Genomic DNA, 26154 nt, shown 5'->3' with positions numbered 1-26154 from the left:
TTTCATAAATCTTTTTGACAGATAACAAAATCAGCTTTCAAGGTCAAAGTTTAACTTTTGAGTTTTTTTACTATTTTTCATTAAAATATGAGTGTTTTTATCTTCTATCTATATATATAAAAATGGTGTAAAAAATGTATAGTAATTCATAAAATGAGAACGGCTAGGCCGATTTCTGTAAAATTTTTTGTCAGTTATTCACATTTTCGGGGAGAAGGTCTTTGCGGAAGAAAATTTTGGAAAATCCCTCTGGAAAAGTCGGAAAATTGGAAAAGTCGAAAATTGAGTTTTTGTATGAAATTTTATTCCTTAATAGCGAGACGAAGTTCGCCGGGTCCGCTAGTTATTCTATATATTGCTATATATTAAATATGATCATATTAAAAAAAATGTTTTTGAACAAATTCTTTTTTTTTTAAATTTAAATATTTTTTTTTTCAAAAGATTTGTTCAAGAATTTTAAGATTACTCCTTGTGTTTTCATGAAACTCCAATAAAAACTCATATACATTGTGTGTAATTTTTTGAGTCATGTTTTATTAACCATATTCTAACACCGCAGTTATAGGCCTCAAAAGGGTTGGGGTTTTGATGTCAAAAGGGATCATTTTGATCATTTTCCAAACAGTTAAAAAATTTATTTTACTCTCGGAGCCAAAGTTGTAGCTCAATTTAGAAAATATTCAATGTTTATACTTTTTTCTCCGATTCTGGTCCGTCCAAAATTTAATAATAGAGTGAACTACAAAAATGAACGAACATTCTCGGAATGACGCTATAAGCTGAAATTCACAAACAAATCAATTATTGTTAACGTTTTACCCTACTCGGGTCTGTAAATAACAAACTCTTTAAAATTAAAGAAAACTTTAAAGGTCATGTATTTACGGACCTGAACAGGAAAGAATGGGCAAATATAATCGAACTTTGAGCTTGAAGAACTGTTCCTAGAAAGTTCATATATTCTAGAAAGTTGTTTACTGAGATCTTAGGTACATTTTTGTAGTTGATTCTATTCTTAAACTTTGAATGGTTTGGTATTTATGCACCAGAATCGGAAAAAATGTATACAAATCGAATATTTTCTAAAGTGTTTTGCTATTTTGATCTTTAAGAACCTTTCACAAACAGTTCGTATGTTCCAGACAGTTGTTAACTGATATCTTTGCAGCATAACTGTAGTTGATTGTTTTCTTGAATATTGAACGGTTTAGTATTTGTGGACCAGAGCAAACTAGATAAAAGCCACATTTGTTTTGCTATTTGGCCTTTAAGAACCGTTTATACAGAGTTCGTATGTTCTAAAAAGATGTCTATTGAGATCTAAGGTACATTTTTGTAGTTGGTTGTTTGCATCAAATTAGATCGCTTTGATATCTGTAGACCAAAACCCGAGAAAAAATTTAAGAAGAAATTGACGATAATGACCTAGAAGATGAAGTTTGATGGATTTTATGCGTTCACAATTTTTGTTCTTTTTGAGAAGTGCTACAACGTTGCCCCAAAAGTCTATAAGATAGGAAAAACGCTTGTCTTCTCTTTTTTGGTATTCTATCGCGCTGTGGTGTCAGTATATGGTCAATAATTTTCGTGTTGCATAGTGACACTTAAAAAGTCAAAATGTGTAAAAAATCTATAATTAATATGGGAAACGGTATGGAAAATACACACATATTCACCCATGTAATTTTTTTTTTAATGGACGGAACTTGTACAAAAGTATATATGATCTAAAAGAGGATACTCTATTTCGGGCATCTTTCTGTGATTATCCAACCTTGTTCCACATTGTTCCCTAAAGTTGGAATTTCACTAAAATTTAGTACCTGGGGAAAATAAAATAGCTTACTACGTGTAAACGCTGCGGTAATTTAATAAAACATTTCTTGAAGACAACAATCTTAGCTACCTAACAAAAAAAAAAAAAAAAAAAACAGTGAACACAATATCTGGTGCAGTGTCCGAGAAATAGCTATTTCTTTCTCTAGAAATTTGCAAGAATTACGTATTTCCCAAAATGGGAAAAAATTGTCGTCTCTAGGAGAACGCTCACACCTTCCAATATTTTGGCCTAATTTGTGGTTTCCTTTGTTTCAATATGTTTACTATCGAATCCTATAAAAAATTGGGGTTTTGGCCAGGAAAATCGATTTCTGAACCATTGTGTGTCGGTTAAAGTAATTACATACGTATATCCTTTGGGATAACGATGATATATGTACATTAGGGATATAACTTTTTGTACTTTTTTGCAAATATCAAAAATACCACCACATAGCCGTGTAGAGTATGAAAAACTATTATGAAATACGGTGTCAATTTTTCTCTACCGCGAAAAAAGTTTCCGCACCAAATGCATTGAAGTTCTGTAATGCATTTTTTAATTTTATCTGTCATAACAACATATTTGCTTTTTATTAAATTTTTTATTTTTTTGTAATCTAATTTAAAATCATTATCAAATCGTTCTGGACCAATTTGTTCTAAAATCGCGCCATTTCTGACCATATTAGGATTTTTTGACACTATTGCAAATTTTGGTTTTTCTTTATAAACTCGTGAATTTTATGTTTATATTTTTTTAAACTATCGGACCAGGGAATATGGGGTCATTTGCAACTAATTCGCGAAAGTTACAGGCTGTTTTTGTCGACTTTGCCTGTGAGAATTGTATTTTTTTCTATAAATATTTATTCAAACAAAGCAAATTTAAAATTTTAAGTAGAAAAAATATCAAAAGGGTTTTAGTAATCACGGCCGGCGCGGGAACTTTTTTCACAGAATCGGTCTTAGAAACGCGTTTTCATTATTAGGACAAAATTCCCCACATGGTACTGGTGTTGTATTTTTGTAGAAAACAAATACGATTCTCACAAGCAAAGTCAACAAAAACCGCCTGTAACTTTCGCGAATTCGTTTCAAATGACCCCATATTCCCTGGTCCGATAGGTTAAAAAAATATAAACATAAAATTCACGAGTTTATAAAGAAAAACCAAAAATTGCAATAGTGTCAAAAAATCCTAATATGGTCCGAAATGGCGCGATTTGAGAAGAAATTGGTCCAGAACGCTTTGATAATGATTTTAAATTAGATTACAAAAAAATAAAAATTTTAATGAAAAGCAAATATGTTGTTATGACAGATAAAATTAAAAAATGCATTGCAGAACTTCAATGCATTTGGTGCGGAAACTTTTTTCGCGATAGAGAAAAATTGACACCGTGTTTCATAATAGTTTTCCATGCTCTACACGGCTATGTGGTGGTATTTTTTTGGTTATAGCCCTAATGTACATATACACTTTCATACGGCCAAAACATGTCTCATCGAAATAATGGTTTTAAAACCCAAGTATGTTGGGACGATTGTGTGTATATTTAGTTCTATCCGTCAGTCTGTTTCGCTGGCTGGTGCGCACTAGAGTTGGGCAATCTAGTTATTGTTCACTGTCCCTACAAGTAATGTCATGCAAACTAACGTAATAGTACGTTTATATATAACCGGATTTACCAAACCCACTGGTTTTCAAATGTCAACTCCTTTACGTATATGTCAAATAAATCCTCATTAAGAAGGTTAACCTTGCAAAAGGCTGTAATATAAACATGACCTAAGTTTTTTTCATACAAAAGATGAGGACGATTGGAACCACTTAGTGATCGTTCAATTGAACTAGATTGACACAACTCTAGTGCATATGGTAACTCCCGAACGTATCAACTCCCCACAAAGCAATGTCCGTCTGTCTATCTTGTTGGAGTGCACGATAAATCTCGAACGTTGATCCGATTTGGTCAAAACTGAGTTAGTCGAAAATTTGTTTCTCATAATATTTCATCCAGACATGGATCAGTTTTAAATATGGACTATATCGGTCCCCACCTTTATGGTATTCCCCACAAAAAGTTTTACGAAAATGCAGTTTAAGACAGGATCTTGAATTGTTTTGCATTTGTTTGCAAAAGGTACAATTTTTTTGGGGGACAAATCTGTACTTCCTGAAATAATGGTCCAAAAAGCTCTATAAAAACCCATCTGGTCCCATATAAAATTACTGATGAGCACGAATATGTCAAAGACATTTCTTAAAACATATAAGGTCTGTTAGATAATTTCGCAAGTAAAAAGTAGTTGGAAGTTCTTGCAAGCAATTCTCTCTTATTGAACAAGTTTGCTGTTCGATAACAACTCACTCACTTGCTTGTCACCGATCTGATGCCGCACTGGCCCCTACAGCGATTCTGATTTATTTAGTAAATGAAGGGACCTAGATCTACGCCCTGAGATTGCCGACAAGATTGACTTTGATACTTTACAACCAGGTACGTCTTGCCAAATTCTTACGGTTTCTCTGTGCAGAGCTTACTGACTTTGTTGAGGAACAAGCAAAGCGGTAGCTTGGCAGTTCATCACTGACCCATTTCCATCAATATTGCAGTGCCCTGGTAGCCAACAAAACTTAACGTCTACATTACACGTTTTAACATTCTTAGATTTAATCCAAATTCAATTTGTTAGGAAAATGTTTAAATTTATTTCGAACATCTACAATAACAAATATAATCGAAAGGTTCATACATAGTTGAAAGTCACACAGGCTGAGGGCAGCGTGACCGCTGGAAATTTTCAAAAAGTGGCACAAAAAGTATCATTTCTAGAAAAAAGTGGCACATGTGTTTCGAAAATGGAGCACAAAAAGTGGCACACATTTTTCTTGTTATTAAAAACGTAAAACAATTGTTCTATCCCAGAACCTGCAAGAAGCTACTATTTTTTACTAAGATAAAATTATTTTCTTTATGTTTTTGGAAAAAAAATAGTGAAACAAAGTAGATTCTTGCAGTTCTGGAACAGACCTTAACAGCAACAATTAGTATATAAATAGTAAGTCCCAATCCACATTAAGCAAGTTTACTTGCGGCAAGTCTCTGTAGGAGGAGGGGATAGGAAAAGGAAAAAATGACCGTACTGGCAATTATCAGGATATTTTTTTATATTTTTCGTTATTTACATTGTTTGCCGGAACATAATTGCTTGTATAAGAGGCAAGATTAAAAGGAAACGAGTAAAATGCCGCAAGGAAAATTGCCTAATGAAAATCGAGACTAATTAATATACAATATATTAAATACATTCTAAAAACATTCTTTGAACTGCTAAGGACTACTAACCCAAAAATAATATTGAATCACAGTTATTTTATAATTACTTGCAAAATATTGGTTATTTTCCCTCTAATAAGGAATCCACACAACTTTTTTTCTTATTGTACTGAATGAATTATCCGAAGAAATTCCCACAAAATTATTCCACGGAAGGTAATGACACTATAATGTAGATAGGATAACATTGCAAATATCTTCACTTGATAAGAAGTGTCTTGAGTGTACCCGTTATGCGGATCAAACTGCCTGACTACCATTACCAAACATTTTTGTTTGCCGCATGTTGCTTCAACTCCCTAATTCCAAATCGTTTAGTTCGACGCTTTTTCTACACTCCCTTGTGATTAAAGTTGAGATTACATTACAATATATCTAATTTAAAAAATAGTGGCACAAGGTATGAAAATGTGTCACAAATTTTCAAAAAGCGGCACATTTGGTATCAACGTAAAAAAGTGGCACAGAAGTATCAATGCCGAAAAAAAGTGTCAAAATTGATACTTTAGTGGCACAATGGTCACACTGGCTGAGGGTATATCTCTGTCATCAAAGTAAACTGTCCTATTTTACATGTTTTTATTTACAACTTAACGAAAGCAGTGCCATCTACATGCCTGTTTTAGCGGTAATATAAGTTAATAATGTTAGTGGTTTGTGTCCCCGCTAACATGGCGAATCATATTTTGTATAATTGTTACCATCCTAAGGGTATGCTGTATTTTTATAAATTTCATTTGTGAACGTGTGCTTTGCTTTTCATGACATTCCTAAATCTGTAGTCGAGAAAATGTAAAAATTTACTTTCAAAAATTCAAATTCGAGCATAATTTTTTCTTCCTCCATTTTCTCATCATTTCCATATTCATGTATACCCAAAACATTAAGGGCCTGTTTCACTATGTCAAAAGAAAATGATTGCGAACGAGAAACACCTAAACTTTGGTTTTCATGGCAATATTGACTTTGTGTTTGCTTTAAAACAACTACAAAATTTAAAAATCATACACGAGTTGTTTTTCTTTCGTTCGACATAGTGAAACAGCATAAATTAAGGTTTCCCATCTTCAACATAACTCTTTAAAAATAGTTTTTGTGCAGAATAATTAGGAGAAAATATTAGTGCTCGCATTATTGGCAACATTTTCTCAGTGGTAATTTACAAGAGAGATTGAAGTCAGAAAGTGTTTACTTAAGGGCCACGTTCAATTTCCTAGCATCAAGAGCAAATATTGTGAAACATTTGGAGCGATCACTTAAAGAAATCTTTTTTTTAAGCCGAACTTAGATCCAATTTCCATACTGTCGGCTTATCTGACAACCTGTTTCGTAGTGAAATATTCGGAAGGTTTTTTTCTATTAGCAAACACATAGTCAATATCAAAATCATGAATGACTTGGAAAACCTTTGACCTTACTGGCTATTAGATTTTCTTGGTCAGGATTTGGCGAAGAGAAGACATTTTACCTATGGGTGAATTTGTCAGGTATAGAACGATCAAATCTTCCATATCAATGTTGTGTTAACAAGCATCAAACATTTTCAACGGATGAACATAGGATCAAGATTCCATTTCAAATAAAAGCAGACAATTTCTACTAAAACAAAAGTAATGGTGTTGTTAATTTCAATTTCTGTAAGTAAGAATAAGTAAGAATAAAAATCAAAACTACACATCTGGGTTTAATTTACTAAATTTTGGTTTTTTGTTTTGTTGTTTTTTTTTTATTTATTTACTATAACATTTTTTATTATCTTTTTACATAAAATTAAGTTAAAATAGTTTTAATTGCATTTTATTATTTTTTGTTTTGTTTTTTCTTTTCCTTTGTTTTGTGTTTTTTGTTTCATTTTATTATTTATTACCTAGAATTACTACTCGAATATTAATTGATTCAAAAAGTTGCCTAAGTTTCAAATATTACAAAATTGTTGTTATCATCTTTTTGTTTGTTTGTTTCTTTGTTGTTCTTTTGTGGTTTTTTGTTTTTGTTGGGGTGGTGTTTTGTTTTTGGATTTTTGTTTTTTGTATTTGTTGGGTTTACTGCTTAAGAGTAAATAGTTATCACTTCACGCCCACCTCCTCGCACCATTAGCACCTTTTCCAGTCCTTCTGTTAGAACTTCCATAAATTCCATATCTGTATTGTTGCAAAAAAAAAAGAAAAAAGGCAAGAGAATAATCACAAACGACGAGAGTTAAGGAAAAAACCTTTGGCGTATACGGTGTGGTTGTAAAATAGAGCTACAAATTTGGGAGAAAGAATATTTTCTTTACAGAATTCAATGACGAATGGTTTAGACATGTTTTTTAGGTTTATTCCCAGTCCACTCTAACCCAGAAACAATTTGCGAAACATGAGCCGAATAACCCCTTACAAAGGAATGTAAACAGCTAACTTCTGCATTACTGATAGACTGAAGTATAATGGGGTTTTCTCTAAACGATTATAAGGCAAAAATACTTATATTACTCATTACTATGTATTGAGTAGGGTGGCACAGAACGCTCATACAAACGAATGTATGAAATCACTTATACGAATTTTTATACCCTCAGCATTTATGCTAAGTATATACACTTTCATACGGGCAAAATGTGCCTCTCGAAGTAATGGTTTTAGACCCCAAGTATATTTGGACGAAATGTGTGTTCAGACAATTTGGAGTCAATTTACCAACGTCCGTCCGTCTGTCTGTCTGGCTGACTGGAGCGCACGATAACTCTCTAATGGATCAACCGATTCGGTCCAAAATTTGGCTTTCGTAATATTTTGCCCAAACTTAGTTTAAGTTCGAAGATGGGCTATATCGGTCCATTCCTTCCGGTACCTCCCCCACAAAAGTTCGAAATTGTTCGGAAAATTTGTGCGCACGATAACTCTTGAAGGGAGTAACCGATTTGATCCATACTTTGCACGTCGTAAAAATTCTACCAGATTTAGATGAGGTTTCAATATGGGCTCAATCGGTCCACTCCTTCGGGTAACTCCGGATAAGTTCAGATTAGGACCTGCTCTTGAATCGTTCTGATGTTTGTTGCAACAATTTGTATTCACTGCCCGCTATACGATGGTACAAGTTTCATCGGGGGCAAGTCCATACTTCCTGAGAAAATAGCCTGAAAGATGCAAAAAGCCCTTATGACACCGTGTGTAGTTGTTGGAGCGCAGGATAACTCTCGAACGGATCTGCCGATTCGGTCCAAAATTTGGCCTTCGTATTATTTTGTCCAAACATAGTTTAAATTCGAATATAAGCCATATCGGTTCACTCCTTCAGATACCTTCCCCACAAAAGTTCAACAATTTTCGGAAGTATTGTGCGCACGATAACTCTGAAGGGAGAGAACGATGTAATCCATACTTTGTACATCCTAATATATCTACCAGATATAGATCCGGTTCGAATATGGAATATATTTGTCTACTCCATCTGGTACTTCTCAACAACAACAACAACATTTGGTCTTCGTCATATTATATCCAAACTTAGTTTCATGGGGTAATACCAATCCACAACTTCAGGTACTTCTCCACAATATTTAAAAAATTTCACTAAAATGCTAGGACGATATCACTTGAATGGGGCAACCAATTTGGTCCAAACTTTGGATCTCCTAATATTTTGTCAAAATTTAGTTTAACTTCTAAAATGGCCCATATCGGTCCTCCCTAAGGGTACCTTCTCCACAAAAGTTCAGCATTTGTGTCTTAGTGCAGTTAATTCCTAATCCACATTTTTGTCGACAAGTTCAAATGTCCAAAAAGGGCCACAAAATTCTGAAGAGACCTTAAATACATTCGATCTGTCCGTAGGTGAAAGTTCCACTTCACATTGGCTGAGGGTATATATCTGTCGGCAAAGCCGACTGACACTTTTTTATTTGTTTTTATACAAACTATGCGATCGATTGGAACTACATATTGAACTAGATCGTTCAACTGAACTACATTGAGACTACTGTAAAGAATTCACCTCAACAGTAGGGCAGAATGCGGCACCTCTTTACTCGCGAGCAAGCAAAGAGAGCTTCTCTCTCCACTCACTAATTGAAAAACCATGGACTGACAACCAGGGATGCCAACTGTTCTGTGGTAAAAATCGCTACAGCCACATACGCACCATAGGTCTGTAGCGATTTTTACCTTAAAACAGTTGACATTCCTGCTTAAAGAGGGGTTTTTGTACCTCAAAAATCACCACAAGTAGCGGAAAAACAAAGGTACATTACTCTCCCATCAATTTTCTCTCCTTTTTTTGGACACCGATGCTCAACAGTTCTTTTGTGGGGGAAATACCCACATCTTCCAACTTCGTACAAGTTTGGACAAAATATTAAGAGAACCAAATCGGGTGATTCATTCGAGATTTATCGTGTGCACCGCCATTATGCAGACGGACGGACATGGCTAAATCGACTCCAAATTGTGTGAAACAGATTTCGTCCAAATATACTTGGGATCTAAAATCATTATTTCATCATTTATCCAAGAATATACACCCTCGTTAGGCTAAAGGGTGGGCGTATAAAAACGAACGAAAAAACACCCAAACTTCAGTTTCCCAAATATTATTTCCGACGTTTTTGCCCTGTTTTCATTTTCGTATCGACAACTGAAAATCGTATGTCTTGAAGATCACATGTCTAGCCATTCTGTCATTGAGTATGAATATTTGTAAATGGATATATGTAAATAAGTTTTTTGATTAATGATTTCAGTTGTGTTTTGAAAAGGATGCAATTATTTTCACGAGCTGAATTAATTTCCTTGGGTGGACCAGGTAAATTCATAATAACCAATTGGGCATCTTGTGATTTATTTACAATAACTTCGTTAAGTTTAACAGCCGTATGCATCCGACGAACATTCATTTCATCGCTGGAAAAGAAAAGAAAAATAAAATAAAATATTGATATTTTCAAAACTAATATTAAAGACGTCTCGCCACTTACGGTTTCTTTTCAACGTAGCTATCGTTGTTTGAATCTTCATCGTCGTCATCATTTTGACGGTTATCAGCGTTCGCCTCGTAGGCTTTGCTGATGTTATTCTCATCATCCTTGGATTCCTGAAATCAAAATACACAGCAAAAACAACAAAATTAGTAAGGAACTGAGGATTTCATTAAAAATACATATAATAAATTAATTAACATTTTTTGGAAAACTGACATGTTCGTGTTTTTCTTCTACTGTGGGATCAGCGAATCGCACTTTGGATGAGGTTTTCATACTTTCATGATGATGATCGATAATTGTTTGTACCTATAAAATTAAAAAAAAAGTAGGAAATTATAAATAAATCATTTTTTTTTGGTTTTTGTTAAAAGTGCATTTGTTGTTGGTTTCTTTTTTTCAACATAACTAATAGAAAAGAGATAGAGAGACACATAGATAATAGGGATTATAAGAGAGAAATTGAATAAAACTATAAACTAATTTTGAAAATCAAAATTACAAACTATCTCATTAACCAAACCAAGCTTTAACGGAACAAATTCTCCATATCATTATTATTACAATTTGTTTATAATTAATTAAAATTTGTGCATTAAATTATAAATACATACATAAATATTTTAACTTATAAATTATTAATTAAACCATAACTAAGGGAACTTATTAGAAAACACTGTAACGAATTTGGAGGCCAATTATTTGGAACAAACTGAACTAAACTAAAAGATTATTCGTTAGATTCTGCTGCTAAACTAATAATGTAATTTTTTTCTTGATTTTCCATTAATTCAAATTATGGTGTATCTTTGTGTGTTATTTGAAATTTGGTATATTTTAAAGCAAAAACTTAAACATCCTTATTTATTTACGTTACGGTTCTCGAGTTAGTGCAGTTAAATTTGTTATTTAAATCATACTCAACATCGCTTATTTTAAAAAGCTAAGCCGTGAAATGAATATTGAATTGTTTCTATTAATCGGCACCTTCCGAAAGAAGCAAAGCTAACCTAGGCCATGAAGTTTGTTTTGTTTTCCTCTTTTCTATGTTTACAATGACGTAAATTATATTCTTCATATCGAAAGCAAAAACTCATTCGTACATTTCTCATTGTTAAAAAAAATGAAGTAAATCATACTTAAAAATAAGCTTATGGACGAAAAAATTTTTGTGAAAAGCCTGTGTCACAAATTTAGAAAGCTTAACAAAAAATGTTGTAATATATAACGAAAAATTTGTCCAAAGTAAAGATCAAAAACATTCTTGACATGCCACATCTTATTCTATGTCAGTGCAACAACAGATTGCGTATCCACAGGATTTGATTTCTTTATGAATAATGTAATGAAACAAATATTTTGATAAATACATATTTACGTAAACTTTAGAATATTCAATAAATTCTATCCAAAATCGTTAGCTTCAACTTTGTAGAATAATATATAGAAACATATATAATACACGAACATCCCCCCAGAGGAACTAGATAAACTTCTCTCATAATAATTAGTGCAATTCCATTCATTATTGAGAGTCTGAATGGCGTGTCTATAGACGGTACCGTACATAACTAAAATTTTTAAACGCTGAAAGATAAAGACTTTTGGACCGATACCAAAGCCGAATACTCGTTCCCAATATTCTTTGCCTTAGAAAACATTAAATGATTATGTAGAAGATCGGTCTTCGACCGGGCATTAAGGCATTAAAGGCCTCGACACATAAGAAGCATGGCATTCTTGCTGAAGTCATATCTGATAAAAGACTAAAGACCAAGTTCGACCTAATAAAAAGATTTCAGAATCATATTTGAATTAGGTCGAACTTGGTCTTTAGTCATTTACCAGATATGACTTAAGCAAGAATGCCATGCTTTTTATGAGTCGAGGCCTTAACCCTTGAAAAGATACAAAAATCGGCTACTTTTAAAAAATGTTAAGAAATGTGTCGGTGAAATTTTGAGTCTATGATTTCGCAGGAGTTGTATCCGGGAACCTCTTCTGAAACCTCTTGTAAAGTACTTTTATATGGCATAGGGTTTTTTGTCACGCCTGAAAAGCTAATGCTGTCTGGCCTGCAAATCGGAATTAAACCACTTCAAACTAGATTCAAATACAAGTCTCTCCTAATTAGTGAAATTACTTTCCAACTCATAGCAGTGGAGCAAACAAAAAATGGACTCATATACCATTTCAGCCTGGATGAATTCTGACTCTCTTCTATGGACAGATCGAATACCGGCTACACAACCGAAATCCTTTTCCCCAAAAAATGTGGTATTTAGAGTATTTTATGAACTTGTCGACAAAAATATCAAAAGTTTTACATCTCACCGAGTGTGGACTTTCCAAATGAATGTTTGCGTGTTGCTAACAAATTTCACTTTTGCGTAATGGGTACGGTAGGTATGGACCGACTTAGTCCATTTTAAAATTGGATCTTATATTGGAAGTGATTTCCTTAGATAGTTATCGCGCTCACCAACTATTTTAGTTCATCACAGTAGGATTTAGAATTTTTGGAGGCGTGGACTTGCTTAGTCGCGGGCCACACTAGAGCAATTTCACTGAAATTTTGACATTAAATTATGCGTCTTTAAACCGAGTTCCATAGTAGAGTAATTTAATGAAATTCGCTCTAGTGTGGACCGGGACTTACGAAAATCAAAGTATAGCTATAAACAGGACCACAAGGAGTAACCTACCTAAATATTTTCAAAGGACCCTCGAACAGCCCTAAAACTGCACTTAAACGAAAATGTTGAACATTTTTAACGGAAGAAGTCGAAGACGTTGTTCGAAATAGACCATCAAGTGCCATGAAGGTCTGTTTCGGTTGGAAGAAATTTGAATGGGTTTCAGCCAAATCTGATACTCAAGTGCTCATTAGTAATTTTTCTTGGTCCCGACGACGTTGTTTTAAAGCTTTTGGCCCATTATCACCAACATTTTCATAACGAACTGAGAGCTGGTCTTAAACTGCACTTTTGCTAAAAATGCGTACAGTTTGTGTGGGTGGTACCTGAAGGAGTGGAACGATATAGTCCATATTCCTACCTGTTCTATGTCTAGAAAAAATATTGTGATGGGCAAAATTTGGATCAAATCGGGAGTAACTGAGATTTGGAGCATAAAGGAAAATTATGAATTTTTGTAGTAGAGGGGTACCTTCGAAGTGGACCGAGATGACCCTTCTTCGAAGGTTAGACAAAAATAAGAGATACACAGTTTGGGCCAAATCGACTGATCCTTTGGGGAATAGTCGTGAGTTCCAGCCAGCAATACAGACAAAGAGGCAGGACGGACAGGGCTAAATCGTCTCAAACGGATTTCGTCCAAACATATGTGGGTTCTAAAACCATTATGTCTTCTTTAGTATACAGGCTGAGGGTTTAAAACTATTCTAAAATGGATCGCACAGTCAACGGAAAAGCCAAGTGTGATCTGATTGATAATTTGTCTTAAAACAAAACCATGGTACATAGGTACAGCTCATGGTTCATAAGACGTAAAGTCGGATTTTAGTTTGGCGAGATGGGGCTTTGTTTTTAAACTGTCCACTTAGTCAATAGTGGCATCTGTTGGTCAATGTTGTACTTCTTCTTCTTCAGAATGCGGCACCTATTTACTCGCGAGCAAGCAAAGAGAGCTTCTCTCTCCACTCACTAATTGAAAAACCATGCACTGACAACAGTGTTTGCTCAAATTGTTGTTGTTGTGTGCCGAATGCTGATCTAGAATCTAGATCAGCGTCGCCCATAATATTTCCATCAATACTAAATGCATGGGTGAAAAAAACAACAACTACATGATGTTCATCGTTTGTTTATGTACACGTACGTTGTACGTGAGAGAGAAGCAAATGCAAAAACAACTCAGTGGGCGCCCTCACTATACAAAGAAGCAAAGAAGCGCGTCCCTGATCTAGATGAATCCAGTAAAAAAAATCCTTACTGGGTTTTTGTAGTACTTTTTGGTAGTCGTAACTACTTACAAAACCCCTTCCAAACCCAACAAGGACTTGTCGCACTGAATTGCTAGTTATTCTATGACCACTAGAAGTTGTATATACGCTAAACAAATTTAAATTTTTATAACAGTTGAGGTGGAATTTGTTTTCAAGTTCAACACACTTCATATTTTTATTTTATTTCGCTCTCTGCTGGATTTAAACTTGCGATCTTCTGATTTGTAGTCGAACACACTACACTTTTGGTCACGCGTACGAGCTGTAAGTGTTGTTTAAACGCAAACATGTGCACCACCATCTATTCTTTATTTTGTCAACAAAAAGTTCGCGTGCCGACGGTAAGCGTTGAACACACAACCCTAGGATTTGTAGTCGGAGACACACTCTCTGTGCCACTCTACTCATAACTTAGTAAGGAGCAATATAAGTAGTTATTTTTGTTTACATTACTTTGTAATGGGTTACATAATGACGAATTTTTCCTGGGAAGTCTTAAAATACCTCAAAATTGTAAATACCAACTTCCACAGTTCATGGTCGCCATCAACTTGGTCTTATCGCCGTTTACTGCCAGTCCCACTTTAGCAAATTCTTCTTCGATTTTTTAAAGGTGTCAGTTACTTCGTTTACTGATCGGGTAACATGAGGCAGCATCGACAGTAGTACTCCTTCCGCAGCACCGATTTTATTGATGCTACATAAATATCGTTTAAGGCAAATTTTGTCGAAGATTTACAACTTTCCCTTTGACCATCTGTATTTAGCCTCATTACTGTGTTACCGTGTATTGTATTAAAGAGGTCACACAAGAGGTTGTTTTCTAATCAGAATCCGAGTTTGGTAGTAACCTGTTGGGAGAGTTTTTTTTCTATTTTGACTGAGGACCTGGTATCAGTTAATGTCATTTTAGAATGTCGAATGAACTGCGGAAATACCAAATTTAAACCTTGGGGCTGTATAGGGCTGCTTTATAAGCGACAAAAATGTGGTAAGTGTCGACCTGCATCTCTTGGGTCTTTCCCATGATTTGCCGCAAGGTGAATATCTGTAGTGGGTTTCTCTAATGCATTTTTCGTTATCGACAAAAATCGCTAAAATTAAAATTCTTATTTAAATTAATTCTCTTTCGAGTTGAGCTATTTAGACCTAATAGGTACATTGAAAAATTAGGAATCCAAATTTCGAATGATTTGTGATATAAATGCTAGTCTCCAAGCTTAGCCTTCGTCCACCCACTAAAAAAAACACCATTCAATATGCCTGATGATCGGTCTAACCACCCGTGAAACGCAGCATAGTGGTTGAATGTGTGGGACTTCGGTGGATTCCTAATTTTTCAATGTACCTATTAGGTCTAAATAGCTCAACTCGAAAGAGAATTAATTCAAATATCACTCTAAAAATGACCTTCGACTTAATAAGGCAAAACAAAAAAAAAAAAAAAAATTCTTATAATTTCGGTAATTAACGAAATTTGTCAGTATGTTATCAACCAAAATAAAGTTGCCGCTAAACCGTACCGATAGCAACAGTGTTACCAACTTTTATTCATACTTTTCATTCATAAATTTGGGGTTTAATTTTGCCGATTTTTGTCGATAACGAAACAATTCATTAAAGAATTCCACTACTGGGTAGCAAAATTATGTCCCTATGATTTGATCATCCTCTCTTGTGGACGGCACATGGAATTCCAATGTTCCAATTATCGGGTATGATTGCCAGGCGGTGCTAATTATTTGATGCATATACTTTATCAGTGTGTCGCCTTCGACAGGGTTTAAAATTCTAACGCCATATTAGCAAAAGCACCGAATTTTTGCAGCTTTGTCTGCTAACATTTGTTAAGCAACAATGAACATCGGCAACATGTAGCAACAAAATTCGCAAAAATATTGCTAGCGATGCTGATGCTAATTGATATTGTTGCTATAATAAAAAAGCATCGAACACGCATACTCATATTTTGCAGCACACATGATCAACACATATCAGAAAAGGTAAAAAGCAACAAAGTTTCAAGGGCTTAGCCATGTTTTCAGGAAACAATTGTTTTTGAGATCAGGGTTACCAGTGTAATGCATTAAAAATCAAGATATAATCAATTCCACTTTTTCGTTCAACGGACATGTGAATTTTTGGTGAAACCGTTCAATATATATATTTTTTAATTTTTAAACAATAATAATTAGTATTCTTTAGGCTCTACCATATGATGGAGGCATTTTGACATTAAATGACACCTTTTTATTACTGCGTTGGCAACTCTAATCAGAAAAACACCCTCTGTTGCCTAACGAAAAAAAGATTAGGAGTAGAAAACGAAATAAGCAAAAATGCACAAAAATAAATATGCGTTCGGTTGCTTATTTAGCCGTGTGTGTGAATATTGTGTAGCAGTTGAAGTGTATAGCTAATGCTAATGTTCTTATATGCTGGATTTTAAACCCTGGCCTTCGGTCATAAACAGCATCGACTCCTGCGGCCTTATTATCCTTCAGACGGTTTATTGCTTTCTTTATCCCACCCTGGCCTGGCGGTACATATTTTTCATAACCTACGTAGAATGTTATGGGAATTTCCTTCAAAACCTGCCTATTTTAACTAACCTATGTCGAAACATAAACCAATTTATTTTGTGCCTCTTGAGTTAACTACAAAATATTATCTAATTAACAAATACACAAACTAACTAATATCATATCCTGTGGATACAATCAGATCAGATTAAACAAAACACAATATATACAAACAGTGAAAAATATACAGATAGATAGACAGCAAGAGAGAGATAGAGAGAGAGACATAGAGAATTAACATTGAAGTGACAATTTTCATATGATGAGATATAGAATCTCAGTAGAAGTGTTCTGCAATGACGAAGAATCGGTCGGTGATACATGGACGACAATGGAACAATGAATGGACGACCATTTTCAATGAAAAAGGAAGCAGAATGTTTGTATTGATGTGTGGAGGTATGCAAAATGGATGAATATTAATGATGACGATGATAAAGAACGTATGTATGTACATGCATATGTACGTCGAGAGAAGATAAATGAACGAAGAAACAATGATAAACACAAGCTGTCATATAAACCATATAAAAAATGTGGTCTTCTCCAACAGCAAAAAAAGAGATTTATGAATGATGGGCGAAAGAGAAAAATGAAAATAGATTACAAGTTTTAGTTATTTGCTAAAACTCAATGAAGACGAATACGGAATGTAGGTGTGTTAGTTAACCATAATTGATTGTTTATACAAATGCAGATGCTGAAAGATACGCCTAATTGATGGATGGATGAATGGCATGGATGACGAAGAAGAAGAAGAAGGCGAAGAGCCTGAATTGGCTAGTTGTAATGGAATGCACGGCTAAACAATCACACAAACAAACCAAAACAAAAAACATTTCTCTCTTTTTTTGTTAAACATTTAGTGATGATGGCTGGTTGATGGTTGGTGGTAAGTAGAAGTGACAAAAAGTAGTATTAGAAACAGAATTAGATTTGTTTTTGTTTTGTTACCAAAGGTATTTTATCCTCCCCAGTTGTTGGTTTCTGGTCCATTTGCAAAATTTTTGTCGTTAAATTTGTTTTGATATTTTTTGTTTGTTTTCAGTTTTGTAGTAGTTGTAGAAACACACACATATATAAATGTTAGATTAATACAAACGAATAAATTTCTTCATATATAGAAAGGGAGATACATCATATATAAAGGAACAAAATAGTCTTGTTTGGGGGTGTCAAATGGGTGTATATATGTATGTATGTAATCATGGGTGTGCGTGTGGATGTTTGTAAACAAAATCACTTCGAAATGAACTGAATAGGTAGGTATGTCGTCGTTGGTTTCAACGAAAGTAAAAATGACACGAATAAATTTGATCCAATGAGTTTGAGAATACGACAAAACGTAAACATAAATAAAATAATTGAGTTATGAATAAATAATAATCATAAAAAGAATAAACCATAAATGAATACAAAACAATGTTGAGTAAAATATCAAATGTTATATGGAATGCAATGGGGGGAATGATAAAAAGGTGTCGCGTTGTCGCTGTAGACAAGTAAAGTCTTTGGACACATGAAAACAACATTTATCAACATTGATGTTCGTTCACCCGACAAATACACCAACAATATTCCAATATCTTATTTAGTATAATAAATTATATATACTAGTTTCCATATTAGTTATATAGTTAATGTACATAAATCAGTCTTACAGACATATAGCTTTGTTTCAAAAATTCGATTTTCTTCTGTTGGGATTGACAAAGACTTTACTTTAAACTTTTGTCAATTTTCTTCTTTCATTTAGAAAAAAATGCAAATATCGAATTTTGGCAATACATACAACTTTGGTTTTCTCTATGCGATTCAATCGTAATTCACGTAACATTTGATTCCTTTGCTCCATCATTAAGGTACGCTCATATGTATAAGCTGATATATCACTGTTCATCTGAAAATGGCAAAAAAAGAGGAGAAGAAATTAAAAATTAAAGTGTGAAAAAATATCGAATAAAATGCAGTTTAGTTATTGTTGTCTTATTGGGACGAAGACCATTATTTATGAAAGTGTTTAATTAATTGAATTTTCATCAAGCTAACATGACTAAGTTTGTATTGAAAAAGTGACTTCTAGCGAAGTCCGGCCTTTTGGATTCACCCTCAGCACAACATTTCTGTATATTTCCAAATTTTTATGACTAACGGTTCCAGAGATATCGCGCCTTGGAAAAGTCGAATTCTGTAAAAACTATATGCAAGGAAATACTGATAAAAATCTTTTTTTTTTTGTTTTTTATCAGCTATCTAACAGAAAATAGGAAAAAATGCACAGTGGGCTGGGTGCAATTTTCGCGAATTAATATTTAAAAATTAATAATAATAATAATAATAATAATAATAATAATAATAATAATAATAATAATAATAATAATAATAATAATAATAATAATAATAATAATAATAATAATAATAATAATAATAATAATAATAATAATAATAATAATAATAATAATAATAATAATAATAATAATAATAATAATAATAATAATAATAATAATAATAATAATAATAATAATAATAATAATAATAATAATAATAATAATAATAATAATAATAATAATAATAATAATAATAATAATAATAATAATAATAATAATAATAATAATAATAATAATAATAATAATAATAATAATAATAATAATAATAATAATAATAATAATAATAATAATAATAATAATAATAATAATAATAATAATAATAATAATAATAATAATAATAATAATAATAATAATAATAATAATAATAATAATAATAATAATACAAATAATAATAATAATAATAATAATAATAATAATAATAATAATAATAATAATAATAATAATAATAATAAATAAATAAATAAATAAAATAAGTAAAATTTTGGTTTAAAATAACAAATATTTCATGCTATAAAGGAAAATTGTATTGACAAATTTAAAAAAAAATCGAATCTCTCAACCAAAAACAAATTTTGTAATTTTTAGTAGTTGAATACAAAAAGATCGAGAAAATCGAGGGGTACAGTCATTGATAAAAATTGATTTTAAATATAAAATAGCGAAAATTGCACCCAGCCCACTGTGCAATTTTTTCTATTTTTATTCGATTGGGCCAATATTAAATAAATTATGAGTATTTCTCTGCATGTAGTTTTTGTAGAATTCGACTTTTTCATGGTATCACTGGAACCGTTAGTCAAAAAAATCTAAAAATAAATAGGATGTTTGGCCACTTTTTACAGTAAATGGTCGATATGAATTTATCCGATATCACTTAAATTGTATACTTAAAAGACTTCTCTTTGTACTCACCATTTCAACAACTTCAACTTCGGCCTCAATTCGCAAATGATAAAGGAACGTTTTTAAATCTTTTTTCATTTGTATGGAATTGTCCTCCATTTGGGCAACAGTGAAGATACGCAATTTGCAATTTCTCCAAGTACGGTGTTGTTTCAATAAGAAAGGCAATAACATTAAAAGGCCACCATCGTGAACAATCCACCAGATATCGATGTTGCCGCCAATCTAAAGAGTGAGAGAAAATAAGAGCGAGAGCAAATAACAATATTAACTTTCCCTACAAACAACAACAAATATGCAATAGCTTACCTTATGATTTGATTCTGGGAAAAAGTTAATACCCTTTGGTACCAACAAGGCCATGTGACAAGCAGCGACGGTGCGTACAGTTTGAATGAATATTTTCCAACTTTGTACGCCATCCTTGCGCCAACTGTAGGGCCAGCCAACAATAACAGTATTGGGTTTCATGCCGCCCAAACCAATAGTTTGAACACTAAATTAAAATCCAAATTGTATTATTTGATTCCGCAAAACGTTCTACACCTCCCATTACTAATACTTACACAGAACTAATACCTTCGCCAATTTCCTTGGCGACCAAAACATCACAAAAACCTTTAACTTTTTCATCATCCATTAGCTTGCGCAATGCCTGTTTGGCTTCAATGGCCCGAGAGCCGATCTTTGAGTGATCACCCTGTATAACTGATACACAAATAGTAAGACCCTTGCCAGCCTTCAGTTGGGTAGCAAAGGCAAACATTTTACGATATTTGGGCATACAATTATCATTGAGTTTGGAGAGCACCAAAATTTGTGGACGCCAATTTTTGGTGTGTTGGGGACCTTCATCTAAGCGTAACAACGAATATCTGGCAGCGGTGAGAGCCATACCTCGGATACCATCACCCCATTCCTTTTCGGCTCTAAAGGTTGACATTAATTAGGAAAATAAAAGATGATTGAGTCGATCTCTATGCTGCCGCACTACTTACCCTCGGTATTCAATGTATTTATAAATCACAACGGCCATTCCCATGGCAATTAAGGCAAAGTACCAGGATGTCATGAACATAACGGAGATGCACAACGTAAGGCCAATAAGTGATAGAGACCAGTGATAGAATTTGAAACGTGGTCTCCAGTTTGGTGTACGCAACAGGGTTTGCACAGCACAGGCCAAGTTAACAAAACCATAGCACATCAGGAAAAACATGGACAATAAAGGCGCCAACAAGTCAACGTTACCTGGGAGGAGATGAATAATAAAGCATGAAGAAAATTTATGGGTACTTTACACGATATGTTTTTTACATATGAGTTGTCACTTTGCATATACATTTTGTATGGGAGAAGTGACAACTCATATGTAAAAAACATACCGTGTAAAGTACCCATTATGTATAAAATAATGAGTTCCGGTGTCATACTTACCTAACAAAATACCGCACTGGCAAATGCACAATGTCAACAACAATGCCCGAGTGGGTTCTCCACGTTTGGACGATTTGGCAAATGGTGCCAAAAATGGTATAATTTCATCTCTGGCTATGGCCTGCAGCAGACGTGGTGCACCAGTTAAACTCTGTAGACCAGCTCCCAGGGTGGATAAGAATGAACCGATTAAGATGACCCATTGATTTGGCCAAGCTATATTGGCTACAACCAATTTACCGCCAATAGATTGTCCGAATCTGTAACGAAAGAGGGAGAGGGAGGGGGATGTAAACATTAAAAGAAATAAAAGTTACAGATAAAAAGTACAGAAATTTGTGGCTCTTTTTGGATATTTGAACTTGCAGACAAAAATGTGGATTAGGATTAAATGACAAAATGTTGCGGAAGAGGGACTTGAAGCAATGAACCGATATAGTCCATTATGGAAGTTGATCTTATTTTGGTGGTCATATCTTTTCAATTGATATAGCGCCCACTTGCCACTTTAGTATTACTTTTGGATCAGTATGTCAGGAAGCATGGACTTGTCCACGGAAACATAATCTCACTCCAAATTTTCTGAAACGGATTTCGTCCAAACATACTTGGGGTCTAAAACCATTATTTCGATGAGACACATTTTGCCCGTATGAAAGTGTATATACCCTCGTTAGCATAAATGCTGAGGGTATAAAAATTAAATCAACAACGGTTAAAAATTTGATAAAATCTTTAGATTTGTGGTAGTTTGGATTTAGCTGCCACTCGTTTATGTGCTAATTGCATTTTTATGCCAAAGAATTTAAAATTTTTATTTATTTATTTATTTATTTTTTTTTTTTAATTTTCTAACGCAAATCTTTTGAGTTCAGATCCTATTAAACAAACAATAGCAATAACATCAAATTACACATTTTTGCCAAAAGTTTTGTATTTACCGGCCACAAAATTAATGCATTTTTTTGCAGTTGCTATCCAGAATATTTTTGTGCAATACATAAGAACACTGGGTTTGTTGTTAAAAAAACGAACTTTCCTTTCCTATGATCGAATCCTGTGGCAGTTAAGCGAATATGTTATAGATAAGTGCGAAATTTGCAGTTATGGAAATATAAAGTCAGAAATTGGGGAAGTTGAAATCTTTTTATACCCTAACTCTTTAGGATAACGAGGGTATATAGTAAATACTTTCATAGGATGACAATATGCCTTATCGTAATAATGGTGTTTGACCCTAAGTATGGACGAAATCCATTTCAGACAATTTGGATTCGATTTAGCCATGTCCATCCGTCTGTCCGACTGGCTGGAGCTCACGATAACTTTCGAACGGATCAGCCAATTGGTTATCGTAATATTTTCTCCAGACTTAGATAAAATTCGGTGATGGGCCATATCATTCTACTCCTTCGGATACCTCCCCCACAAAATTGAAAATGTTTCTATAACTCTCGAGGGAGTAACCGATTGCGTCCATATACATTGCACTCGTAATATTTCCTCCAGACATAGACCACCATTGAATATGGGCTATATTGGTCAACTCCTTCGTGTGAAAAATGTGATATTGTGTGTGGAAAGCGGATTTATTGGGTATATCGGTTTTCCACACATAATATCAAATTTTTTACAAATATGCAGTTTAAGGACATGTCTAGGATCGTTTTGACATTTTCAGTCCAATTATTCCGATACCTCCGCCACAAAAGTTCATACATTTAGGCTTACGAGACCTGTTTGTGGCTAAAGTTAAATTATTTGTACTTAATAGGGAAAACACAACCCATACCAGCAAAAATTCGGATCCGTTACCCATAACAAAGTATTGTTAAAACTACTTACTAAGTAATGAGTACGGTGGTGTATAGCGTTTGTGTCCGACTATAAATCGTAGGGTTGTGTGTTCAACGCAAGTTTTTTGTTAACAAAATAGAAAACAGTTGGTGGTACACATGTAAGCCTTAGACAACCCTTAATGTTAGTAAACGTTGTGTGTAGTGTTCAGTTGTTCGCATGACCACATCTAGCAGAAAGCGAAATAAAATAAAAATATGAAGTGTGTTAAGAATTGAAAACTAATTCCATTTCAACTGTTCTAAAATTTGAAAATATATTTTTTAGCTTATTTTTCAACTTCTAGTGGCTATAGAATAACTAGTTATTCAATGCGACATGCCCTTGTTAAAATAATGGGTTAGTAGGGGGTTTTGTAAGTATTTACGACTACCAAAAAGTACTATAAAATTTTGGTAAGGATTTTTTTGCTGGGATACTGAATTTGCTTCTTTTCATTATGCCACAGGCTGAGAATATATGTACGTATCTCTGTTGACAAAGCCGACTGAAGCTTTTTACTTTTTTTTTTATTCGGCTTATGAGAAAAACGCTTGTATTGGTTAAGTATATAAAATCATGTTAAAAAGTTTTCAATGATTTTTGTCATCACGACTTCACCTACGACACACTTTTCAGTGGGGCATATTACAGAACATTCATTTCCGCATGCTAAGAAGTATAAACCTCGACTATAATTACTCTATTATAACATGTAATCAATCTTCAGGTAAAGGTATAGTCACTGTGATGCTTCGTATAGTAGTGTTTTGAGAGGTATTAATAAAAGTAGCCCAACATACTTACTTGTCTCTTAGCAATAGATTGTCCACGGTACCGGCAAATAACAAAACGCACGACAAATAAACAGAACTCGTGGTTAGAATGGCACAAATTGTACCAATTGGTATACTCTTTTGGGCATCAGCCAAGTCACCTGATCGATTCGAGCCAGCCATAATACCTATTAAAATTATTGGGGGAGGAAGAAGAAAGAAAAACAACAACAACAACAATTAATTTTATGTATTTTGAAATAAAGCAACCAACACTTGAATCGAAACACATTTTCGGTTATAAATTAGCGGTTTAGACCACTGCTAACCATAACTAATTGCCATAAAAATTAACTCCCACGAGTCACAGATTTAATTAAATTAAACCCATCAACAAACCTGTTACTGAGGGGAAAAATATGCCAATTAGCAGGGTAAATGATGTGGTAATATCTGCCATAACTTGATTGTAGGTCGATGGAGCCATATTGTCAATGTCTGATGCATTTTTGCCATATGCAATGAATTGTCCAAGCTGCAATGGAAGAAAAGTAAGAGGGCGGTTAATCTGCAATGCATTTAAAAACGGTATGTGGTCAAAACTTACTTCCAAAAATGAGGGCATAAGATTGTCGTAAAAAACGCCACTGGACAAACCTTTAATACCTTTAACCTTGGTTACATTGTTGTCTATATTGGGAAAGGGAGGATGATTATTAAACGGACTCTTTAATGTCATGTGGAGGGACTCTTACTCAAATAGTATTCATCACATTTGCCATCTGGACAGAATAAATCGGAGAGCACTGTATCTTCTTTGGTACAATTGTCGATGTGTATATCCTTGAGTAGCCGTTTACCAAGCACGCACATGCTGTACAAAACCAATGTTGAATATTGTTGTAAAAAAATTTATTTGATTTTGGGTTTTCAATTTTGTAAAAAAATAGAAAATATATGTATGCGGTGGTGAAAATACAGATCTTCTAAAGTGTAGACTTGGAGTAGTGTTTTTTTATAATTTCCACAATACACCTTAGAACAATAATTTTACCATTGCGGTAAAGTATGCTGTCGGTATTTAAAAAAAAATATAAATGTATGTTAATACTACTACTTAACTAATTTGTTTATTCCAGTACAGTTTACAGTTTAAATTCATGTCAAATATTTGAGATCTGTAATTTCCCTTTCACATTTATTTTCTATATGTTCTTATTAAAAAAAATAGTAAACGAGTAATGTTTGTTCCCTTGTCACAGAGTAGATGGTTATGTTTTGTGAGTAGAAGACTTTCGTCGACTCCTTTGTACCTGTTGAAAAGAAGGACTTCCTAACAATGTCCTACAATAAATTGAAATATGTTATGTTAAGACTTGTTGAAAACCAAAATGTAAATATCGTATAAAGCTTTAAAGCATGCAAACTTAGCTCTCCGTAACTTTGAAAGTTACAGGAATTACTGCAATTACTATTAAAGCCATGTAATGAAATATTTAAATTTTTGTTGAAACAAAAGTAAAAATTAATAATATATTTGGCCGAATGTCTGATTTTTTAGTTTCTAACTCTATGCAAATGAAATGTAACATTGTATGAAAATCGGCTCCTGTGATAGTGCAAAAATGATAAAACGTGCAAATTGTTTCAGATATCTCTTTTTCCATACTTTGAGGTAAACTTTTTTGTGAAGTTTTCAGGTATGGAAATACTTACTGTTAAAGTTTGATTTGTTTTGAATTTAATTTCTATGGTGTAATTAATTCCTGGACTCTAAGAAATGCCACTAAACTGAAGATAGGTGCTGCCGTTCTTGGCAGAAGGTATGTATCAGACAAAAAATGTATTCTTTTGATTCGTTGATTGCCAAATGGATATGAAAAGACTGGTTTTCAATATTGTAATCGTCCAATGAGAATTTTAAGCATTTTCGATTTTAGACATTTTTCGCAATTGCGCCCAATCACTTTGGTCATTGATAAGAACTTTCGTTGCAGCTCAGAAAATTTGGCTTACTGATAAAAGGATGCCTGGATGCCTATTCTATATTAATCGAATAGTTACTATATTAAATGAATTCATATTTAGACTTAATGAAGCACTATTGTCCTCCTTATCCTGATTGATTCTGCGTATAAAAT

General features: G+C 33.5%; 1 protein-coding gene across 35 annotated transcripts in view; it reads right to left on the bottom strand.

Moving 5' to 3' along the window:
• Positions 1–6848: 6848 nt before the first annotated feature.
• Positions 6849–26154, bottom strand: part of kcc (solute carrier family 12 member kcc) — a 108022-nt gene continuing 88716 nt past the window's right edge. For 16 of the 35 annotated variants that reach the window (XM_073957131.1, XM_073957124.1, XM_073957130.1 and 13 more), the window contains 15 exons: positions 24769–24887; positions 24621–24703; positions 24413–24548; positions 24045–24201; positions 21402–21661; positions 20963–21215; positions 20531–20893; positions 20274–20460; positions 19974–20189; positions 18467–18574; positions 17629–17661; positions 10342–10434; positions 10123–10238; positions 9909–10048; positions 6849–7306 (listed from right to left, as the gene is read on the bottom strand). In XM_073957131.1, the coding sequence (XP_073813232.1) occupies positions 7215–7306; positions 9909–10048; positions 10123–10238; positions 10342–10434; positions 17629–17661; positions 18467–18574; positions 19974–20189; positions 20274–20460; positions 20531–20893; positions 20963–21215; positions 21402–21661; positions 24045–24201; positions 24413–24548; positions 24621–24703; positions 24769–24887 (2356 nt within the window). In that variant the 3' untranslated portion in view covers positions 6849–7214. The remainder of the gene's footprint in view (positions 7307–9908; positions 10049–10122; positions 10239–10341; positions 10435–17628; positions 17662–18466; positions 18575–19973; positions 20190–20273; positions 20461–20530; positions 20894–20962; positions 21216–21401; positions 21662–24044; positions 24202–24412; positions 24549–24620; positions 24704–24768; positions 24888–26154) is intronic. The other 19 variants (XM_073957145.1, XM_073957146.1, XM_073957143.1 and 16 more) reach the window with 2 other exon arrangements.

The sequence above is a fragment of the Musca autumnalis genome, unplaced genomic scaffold (assembly GCF_047663935.1).
Source record: "Musca autumnalis isolate F117 unplaced genomic scaffold, ASM4766393v1 scaffold_5, whole genome shotgun sequence".
NCBI classification, from domain to species: Eukaryota; Metazoa; Arthropoda; class Insecta; order Diptera; family Muscidae; genus Musca; species Musca autumnalis.
This window is presented reverse-complemented; position numbering and strand designations above follow the sequence as displayed.